A 9801-nucleotide genomic window follows, 5' to 3' on the forward strand; every position below is an offset into this window, starting at 1 on the left:
CACTTCTCAAATTCTTTGTGATGTGCTTAACAATTTTCATTCATGAATAGAAAATTTGAATTACTCATAGTGCTTTGGCATACTGTAAAAGCCAAATTATTTAAGATATAATTCATTCGATAGCACTAAATGGGAAAATACATCAGAAATCATTCTTTTCAAGATATGATAAGGAGGCTGTATCTAGAGAGCACAGTCAGAAAGTAGCATTGGAGTATTGGTGGCTTTATAGAGGGAGAAAATTGATTCCGTTTCTAAATGTTAATAATTGAAAGAGGGAAATTCCTACTTGGGAAGAAGGTTTTCCAGGTCGCTTCATTACCAGGTGTTTGACACAGTGTGGACTTTCAGATGAATAAGACTTACAGCAGTCTTCGGGAATGACACACTCCAAGGACCTCTGCTTCCTGCTGTGAAAGCTTCTATTTTCCAAGCACACCAGTGTCAGTGGTGATGTTGCAGTGTTTGCTGTGCTGCTTCCAGTAGACCCAAGTTTTTCCCTCTGAATGTAGCGTGGCTAAAGAAGAGGATGCCTGTCTACTAGCCAAATAAATTTCAGAATGTTGTCAACGAATGAACTGCATGTCCTCTACTGTTCATGAAACTGAACTCTTACCATTTCCTAATGGAAATAAGCTCTGCTTTCATGTGGTTCCCTTTAACACCATTGCATGCTACAGATATGATTTACAGTCACTCTAAAGCTTAAAAAATCCAAATAATATGATCGTTGCTTTGAGACCATCCATATTTCCCCCTTTCCCTTTTTCTCTCTCCTTGACCTAGCAGCAGGAAGCCTTTGTTTGAGGTGTTCATCTGGAACAACTTTTCCACACTTGTTTTCATGTTCTGTTAGATTACAGGGCAGCAGGCCTACCTTTGAAGCTCCTTTCTCTTTTGTTTCTTTGCTGTGCACTCCAGTAATTAACTTTGTCCTTCTTTTATTTGTTCCAGTCAATCGCAGGCCACTCTGCTGAGCATCTTCTCCCAGGAGTACCAGGTTAGAAGTTTTCTCCTTTGTGAGGGTTGACAGGTGCCTAATTGAATGATGAATGTCCCTTTATTTCTTTGTAATTGAACTGCCAGCTCTCTGATTGGGTTGGAGGATGTTCTCCTTTCCACATCAAGCACCGCCTGCGTCTCAGTGGAGGCCTGCCAAGCCTACCCATCCATCTGTCTAATAACATCTAGCCTTTGCTTATTTGGTGGACCTGTAATAAATTATGCTAAACCATTATTATTCTGACAATAATAATTTCCCTGTGTTGCGTGGTTCCATGTGCTAAATGTTTGCTGACTTGCACTGTCAGTGCCGCTTTCCATTGCTGACAGAGATGATGATAAATGACCAATGCTGGAGTGGCAGAAGGCAAGAGAGGCAGAAAATGGAGTCATTTATCATGAGATGACAGGTGTCAGTCAAGTGGCAAGTCTCTATGGAATTACTTTGTGTAGTTTTCAAATAAGTTGTTTTTAAGCAATGTTCTTCCTGGTTAAAAATGGCAATTGGATTGTAAAACTAGAGTGCAGGGGACTTAGATGGAATTGAATCGAGGGAAAATTGATACAAAGGTTGAAAGAAGGAACAAGTTTTTCTTTGCCCTCTGCAGCCCTAAGCAAACTTATTTAGATTCAATTACTATGACCCTGTTGGCTTTTACATATATACTGTACCTTGTGGTACAGTCAGAAGACATCCTAGCCAGGCAATAGAGATTAAAATGCATAGCTTCATAGAGTAGAAGGAAAGAAAGTCTGATCACCAAAATCCCTAAGCTGTTACTCAGTTTGCTGTACATGTTAGTCATTGGGACCAAGAAATGTCATTCTTGTTCTTGAACCTGATTTTTGTTTTGTTTTGTTTCAGAAACATATTAAAAGAACACATGCCAAACATCATACTTTGGAAGCAATTGAAAGTTATTACCAGAGGTATGACCTGCCTGCCCCACTAGAGGGTATCATAGTACCTATTAATTGTAATAATAATTATGGGTAAATTAGATGATTCAACCAATTTTTATATCATATAGCAAGAATTTTGTATTAAGTGTATTTTTTTAAAAACTGTGAGTATGTTTTGGAATGAGTTTCCAAATGCTTTGTTTTGTAAGTTAAAAAAAATGACAAGTCTCTCTTGACTTGTATGTGTGTACACGTACTATGTGAGATGCAGTCACAGGATATGAAGTCCTAGTTGGCTTCTTGAAACTTATTATAAGTGCATTTCTCATGAAATGCATATTTTCATATGTCTATGTCATATGTCCACATGCCCGTCATCTTCTCATGCCAGTTTTCTCATGAACTTCTTAAGGTACTATTGTATGTGAAGATTTTCAAACCAATTTCCATCTATTTGTTATTTAGATCAGCAAGTTGATAAATTAAGACTAAATTTTGATATAGTTATGTTTTATATCATAGATACTAGATTTACCACTTTAGAAATGAAAAAAGCAAGTAAGGACATGGATTTATAATGTGTATCTGTTACACTTTAAAGTGGGGTGCTGCATTTGAAACAAAATTTTGGGTATTAATAGGATAGTGTTCAGGTAATATTTTTTATTTCAGCCTATTTGTAAATAATTTTCAACCTCTCATTCTAAAATAGTCTTTAAAACCACTTTGATTTGTTTTCAATACTGAAATCTGTATTGGTGTTGTAAAATGACTGATTATAATGTTAAGTGGTAATGTTTTACATTGAAAGTTGTTGGTTGGTTTCTTAAATATTTCAAGGGCACTCCTAAATTATTATACTTAAGATTGACAGATCAACCTTTTTTTGTGAGAATGACAACACCAATTTTAGTTGAATGATTTTTATTCTTAGAATTTTTATGAATGAAATAAAGGTTTTGATGCAATATTGGTGTCATATTTCTGTAGAATAATTTTTTAAAAAAATTGAAAAGTGGATATTGAACAGAAACGTTATTGAGGTTAGATTCTTTTTAATGAATTACTCGTTGTGCTATATATGTTGAAATATTTATTTAGTATAGTTACCTGTTAACAATACAGGCAGACACAAAACATACACACACACATACACATATACACTTATCTAGGACCTTTCTTCTCTAAACTAGTCCTTGTAAAATTTGAATTGATTTATTCAAAAGTCATAACCTCCTTGGTGAAATTAACATTTAAATTAAAGTCATAACCTAAATCATACATATAAAATTAAGCATGATCCATGAAGTGCTGTGAAGCCTACAACTGCTTTGGTATCTACACCTTCCCAAGAAAGGACGCAAAGTTATTTACCTGTTAAAAAGCATATTCCTGTTTATAAACATTATACTTCTAGGCTTTCATATAAAAATATGGTACTATGCCCAGGTTTTAAACCCTCATAACGTAAGTGGAGGAAAATAGAGCATTTTAGAAGACAGCATACCCTTTTCCTATAAATGTGGAGATCTGCTAACAGATGATGGGGTTGCCCTCTGATACACTCTTGCCTCACTGTAAAAAGCTTGCTTTAATTAGATGATTTCTAAGTGCTGCTTTCGAAAGTCTTAGCTATATTTAAAACAATAGTTAATGAACTACACATATACTTCTGTTGCATTATATGGGTAGTTTAGGCCAGAAATAAAAGTCTTTAACTCTCTCTGATTACTCAGTGATGAACACTGAGAGGGATAATAATGAGAATTTAGAAATATATTTGGAGTTCTCTAAATTTATTTAAATGTGAAGGTCTCTATTATTTCAAGGAGTTAACAGCATTTGAAACAGAAACAGGAAGTTAGGCTGTAATGGACAGACTCAGAAGAAAGTGATCTGACAAGTTTCTTTCTTTACCAACCTGCTCCCTGACTTTCTGTTTTGCCCTTTGCACTCAGGGGATGGGCCGGGCTATGACCTTTAGGTGGGTTGAGCTCACTAGAATCTTGTTTTAAGGGTGCAGGTCTAATGTCCCTGTTTTGGCCAAAGTACAGTGGCCTTAAAAGGTTTTTGTTTTCTAGCTGAATAGAATAAAGGCAAATTGTGTAATATCAAAACATATTTAAGAATTTTGAAAATGTTAATGGTAATTTATTTACTTTTTTTTTTCTTTATAAAATATCCCCCAATTGTGAAAATTAAGCATGTTTGTGATGGCTCAAAAAAGAAGTGAGTGATTTTCCATGATTGCATTGATCAGAGATAACTACTGGTATTTTTCATTCTAGTTTTTTGTCAACTTCTTTTTATATAGATAAGGTCATACCATATGTACAATTGTGAATCCTGATTTTTAATCTTAGAAAGATGCATATGATGTAATTTGCAAAAAGCTTTTTGTAGACATTGATCATCTTACTTCATCATATGAAAATATGATAATATATTGAGTCATTCCTCTTTGAATGTACATATTTTCAAAAGTCTGATATTATAAATAATACTGTGTTATAAGAGTCTGCATTTTGGATTAGTCACTTGATCTTTCTATACATACAGGTATTGGCACAAACAATGTGGACATTGAAAATTTTATTCATGTTGCCAAAGTACTATCCAGAAATGTGGAATTGGCTATATTTCTAATAATTGTGTGAGAGAATTCCTGTGTTTCTAGATTCTTGCTAGCTTTTGAAATGATAAGAATTCAGTCTTCTGAAGGTGAGCCTATCAAGGTTAACTGAAACACGGTATCCAGATAGCATGCAAAAAATGTTTTCTTAGGCATTTGAGCCATTGAGGATATTTCCCCAGTTCTCCATGTTGTATATTTATAGTTAGCACAGATGTTCATTTTGAAACTTTCTGTATTCTTTGACACTGTACTAATGTCATTTTATTTCCAGGATTTCCAGATAAGAAATATTCTTTTTTTTTTTAGAGATTTATTTATTTATTTGAAAGAGTTACACAGAGAAAGAAGGAAAGGCAGAGAGAGCGAGGTCTTCCATCCACTGGTTCACTCCCCAGTTGGCCACAATGGCCGGAGCTGTGCCACTCTGAAGCTGAGCCAGGAGCTACTTCCAGGTCTCCCATGCAGGTGCAGGGGCCCAAGGACTTGGGCCATCTTCTGCTTTCCCAGACCCTAGCAGAGAGCTGGATTGGAAGTAGAGCAGCTGGGACTCGAACTGGTGCCCATATGGGATGCTGGCACTGCAGACAGCAGCTTTTACCTGCTATACCACAGCACTGGCCCCAAGAAATATTCTTGATAAAATTTATTTAGGTTCACCTAAACTGATGCTCATACGCGTATGTGCATATACAAACAGCTAGTCAGATTTGAAGTCCCCATCAATAGCAAAGTTTAGAAATACCATCTCCCATTTCCTCCCTTCTGCCAACATGCTGGCTGAGGGACTACTTTTAGTAACTTTAGAGTCCTATCAATTGAATGTCATGCCCACATCAACGTGGATACAGTTTTATTTCAAGTATGATATTGATAGTACATAATAAAGATAGTTTCTGAAAATTTTAGCCATTCCTTTGTTTAATTAGTTCCAATTACTTTGCACTCACTTTGTGCTTTCTTCTATGCTGTAATAAATTGTATGAATGTGAACAAGACACTGAACTTGCCCTTAACTACTCTGTTTAGTGGGAGAATAGCTGTGTACATGATCTGCAAAATGCAGTGAGCCAAGTATTAATAGGGATGTATAGAGTGTTGGGGGTTCCAGAAGTTCCTGATTTTGGGTGTCCAGGGCAACCTGAATACATGCAGCTTAGAAATAGAAAGTTACTTTTACTAGTTAGTTAGGAAGGCATGGGAATTCCAACCTGAGAGAGAACAGTCAGTGGCAGAGTTCTGGATATGCTTGGGCCAGAGCATGGAGATCACATGAAGGGCAAGGTGAACCTGGAAAAGCAGGCACGTGCTCTGACGGTTTTGTTCAAAGAAATATGACTTTTGGTTTGGTTTGATAAGGCAGTGTGGATGCAGTGGTAGAGTTTAAGTGAGGAGCAGTCCTGTCATGTCTTCATGTTGGGAAGATAATCCTTTGGCAGTGTGAAAGGATGGCGGTCAATTGAGCACCTGGAAGCAGGAGAGTCCATAAGCCAGCTCTTAGTGTAAGTCAGAGGAGAGACTCTACTGTTATTGGCAATGGGGATGGGTTCCAGAGAGTTTTAGAGGTGAAGTCAGCAAAGGTGGTGTTCAGGTGGAAGCTTGCACAGAGGTGTAGGTTTTTGAAGTTTGATGATCAGTGGATTCTGAAAATATTAAAGATCAAAGAACTTTGCCTTATATTTGAAACTGAATACATACTGTTTTCATTTTAGATGCTAATGAATAATGCTTTTCACATTTAAAGCACATCATAAAGTGGGCCTTCTCTGAGACTTTTAAAGATGACTTCATTCACAGGATATACATTTATTATTAGTCTTCCTGTGACAAAGCTAGAGGATAACTTAGAGCTTCTATGAAAAATAGTGGATTTTTTGTTTTTATTTTCAGTTTGTTGTTTTAAAAAATTTTTTTAAAGATTTATTTATTTATTTGAAAGGCAGAGATACAGAGAGAGAGGGAGAGATCTTCCATTTGCTGGTTCACTCCCCAAATGGCCACAGCAGCCGGGGTGCAGTGATTACAGAAAATGTTCAGAAAACACATTCAGACATTTCCTTCTCTGTTCCCCTTCTCTGCGTCCTCACAACATCTTATGCAAACCAAGAGTGCTGCAGTTCATACACTGTGTTATGGCACCTGGCTCCCGTCTTCTGTTCAGCTCCAGTCATTGTGGATGTTTGGGAAATGTCTTTCTCTATGCCTATTCTCTCACTCCAGCCACCAACTCCTCTCCTCTCCCCGCCTTCGCACTTCTCAATTAAATTACATTTTCTTTTAATTTAGTGGATAAATGAATAACTAGAAAGTTAGCTAGAAATATCCTCATATTGGTATAGGCTTAAAAACCCTGATCCAGAATTGGAATTCTCAGTAAATACTATGCAGTGGTGATGCTTATAAACACATGATTCATTGGTCTGGCATGATGGTACTGATTGTTTGTTCCTTGAGGAAGTTGACCTAAGGGTTTTAATTGACCTATTTCCCAGGGTCCTGTCTCTGAACCATACTTGCCTTGTTTTATTTATTGTTTAATTAATTAATTCAAGAGAGAGGAGGAGAGGGAAGGAAGAGAGAGAGAGAGAGACATCTTCCATCTCCTGGTTCAGTCCCCAAATGTTCACAATGGCAGAGCTGGGCCAGGCCGAAGCCAGAAGCTTCATCCAGGTCTCCCACATAGGTGCTGGGGCCCAATCGCTTGGGTCGTCTTCTGCTGCTTTCTCAGGTACATCAGCACCATTGGAAGTGGAACAGCCAGAACTCAAACTGGTGCCCATATAAGGTGCCATTGCTGCAGGTGGAGGGTTTACCTGCTATGCCACAGTGCTGGCCCCTATTGCCTCTTATGTCCTTGTCCTGATTTTCCAGTTGATTTTCTAAATAAAACACTTAATCAAGGAGGGCCCCAGTATGCAGAACCTGTACTTGTTAGACCTATTTTTTCAAGTTACAGTCCCTCTGGATATCTCCCCACTTTAAATAATTTGCTTTCATCCCACTTTTCTTATAAGAAAACTACATATCTTTGTAAGTATACTTGTAAATTAATATCATTTAGTATCTACTGACACTTTTATGAAAGAACTCACCTATTGATTTTGCTTTCTAATGTTAAGCAAATATCCTGAATTTATTCATTTAAACAATATACTACAAAGAAAATGTCCATAACTAAATCTATTCTCTTGTTCAGTGTAGCTTTTAAAATTTATTTAATTGTTTATTTATTAAGGAAAAAAATGTATGTGTTGTATACTAACATACTATGAACCAAGATCCGTGCCAGGCATAATAAATTGAGCAAAATCCAATTCCATGGCCCTTATGAGGCTTTCCACATTACAGTGGAGGATTGGCTGGAGATAGACAAGTATAATTGTCTCTCCTTAACTAAGGTTTTGCTTTCCGTGATTCTGGTTACCTATTGTCACCCAGCATCATCATGATTTGATGATCTTCCTTCTGACACTTCCTCAGAAGGTCAGTGATTGCTTAACACTACATCATAATGCCTTCATGTCATCTCATCGTGTAGGCAATTATATCTCCTTACAGCGTCATCATCATCATAAGAAAGGGTAAGTATGTTACAGTAAAATACTTAGAGAAACCACATTCAGAAATTTTATTATCACAGTGTGTTGCCATGATTGTTTTATTTTATGATTAGTTATTATTGTTCATCTTTTACTCTGCCCCACTTAGAAATTCAAATTCACCATGGGTGTGTATGTTTAATAAAGAACAGTACATATGGGGTTCATTAGTATCCACAGTTTCAGGCATCCACATGAGTCTAAGAATGTATCCCTGGTTGGTAAGGTGAGGACTACTATAATGAGCAGTTGCATTATGTTGTGTTACAAGATAAAGAGGTGTACTGAGTTCTCCTCAGTTGCACATGAGGGCCACTCAGTATACTGTCGGATGGTGATGGACTGAGGAAGGTGACAGCTGAGCTGTGAGTTGGGCAGGTGGAAGGTAGGAATGGGGTACAGTGAGTAAAGATGAGACCAGTAGAGTAGGTAGGAACCAGATAACAGAGCTTTGCAGGAGCTGTTAAGTGCTTATGATTTAATCTTGAGGTTTAATGTGGGGTCCTTGAAACATCGTAGGGAGGCCAGTGACACATTCAAAAACTTAAAATCATCCTAACTTCCATGTCTCAGATGGATTTGGAGAGTTTTGTTTGTTTCAGTGGAGTTAGGGGCTGACAGGAGCTGGGAGCTACTACAGGAATCCAGGCAAGGTAAGGTGATGGCTTGTGTTCCCTAGGAAAGGCATGCTGACTCACTGACGACAAGTCTGTTCCGTTTATTTCTTTTTATGGGATCAGCCAGCCCTATGAAGCGGAGATAAAAAAAAGGTGAGATAGGTGCCTGGATACGGTTTCCAAACTAATGAGTTGACTTACTTGTTTTTCATGCCATGGGTTGTCTGTGGTGTAGGCAAACCAGAGTCATATGGATAGTTCTTTTGCAGTCATGTCTGCATTCACTTTACGTGTTAGGTGAAAGCAAGAGAGATGGTATATTCCTTCCCCCCTGCTCCCCAGTTCAGTTAGTTAGCTGCCAGTGGCTTTGAGGAAAGTTGTTTTTGTTACCTTTTTCCCTTCAGTGCTTTCCTATGACAGTAGCATACTTTAACTTGAGTTGAGCGTGGCATTTACCCAGGAGAAACGTGTACACACAGGGGATGCTGACAAGCCTACGCTGGCCTTTTCTTGTCACTGTGTTACCACTTGGCTTTGTCTTGTCTAGGTATCTGAATGGAGTGCTGAAAAATGGAGCTGCCCCAGTGCTCCTGGAGTTAGCCAATGAGGTAATGTTATTGTTTGTGATTTTATTGAAACCTGCATAAAACCTAAGGGGCCTATCCAGAGTAGCTTGGCTTCAAATTGTAATTAACCTTAAAAACAGAAAAGATTTTGAGGCGTATTAGACATCTAAATTGCTCCCTGGTCTCTTTGTACTTTTAATAATTGGATGAGGAACTTTATGTATTAATAAATCAGTTGACATAATTAGTCTGCTTCCTTTAAGGGAAGTGTATAAACAGCTTCTTGGTTTTTTATTTTGCAAAAAATTTCAACCAAACAGCTCAGGACATGCTCTTCTTAGGATATGTTGTCTTAATTTAGTGTGAGAAATACCTGTGTCAAGTAAAGAGATCTTTACACAGATGCCAAAGAAATGTATGCTAATTATTATAAAAGTGAGGAAGAAAATTGTATACTTAGAGATGTAGCATTTACTGAATTC

General features: G+C 37.4%; 1 protein-coding gene across 6 annotated transcripts in view; it reads left to right on the forward strand.

Annotated features, from left to right (window-relative positions):
* The window catches only part of CDIN1 (CDAN1 interacting nuclease 1), a 241380-nt gene that overhangs the window by 58621 nt on the left and 172958 nt on the right, over window positions 1–9801 (forward strand). For 4 of the 6 annotated variants that reach the window (XM_051822094.2, XM_070053346.1, XM_008269241.4 and 1 more), the window contains exons 2-4: window positions 955–1000; window positions 1868–1932; window positions 9301–9361. Coding sequence is in view for 3 of the 6 variants with exons in the window: in XM_070053346.1 (XP_069909447.1) it covers window positions 955–1000; window positions 1868–1932; window positions 9301–9361 (172 nt within the window). In the remaining 3 variants the exon portion in view is untranslated. The remainder of the gene's footprint in view (window positions 1–954; window positions 1001–1867; window positions 1933–9300; window positions 9362–9801) is intronic. The other 2 variants (XM_070053348.1, XM_070053347.1) reach the window with 1 other exon arrangement.

The sequence above is a fragment of the Oryctolagus cuniculus genome, chromosome 12 (genome assembly GCF_964237555.1).
Source record: "Oryctolagus cuniculus chromosome 12, mOryCun1.1, whole genome shotgun sequence".
Taxonomy (NCBI): Eukaryota; Metazoa; Chordata; class Mammalia; order Lagomorpha; family Leporidae; genus Oryctolagus; species Oryctolagus cuniculus.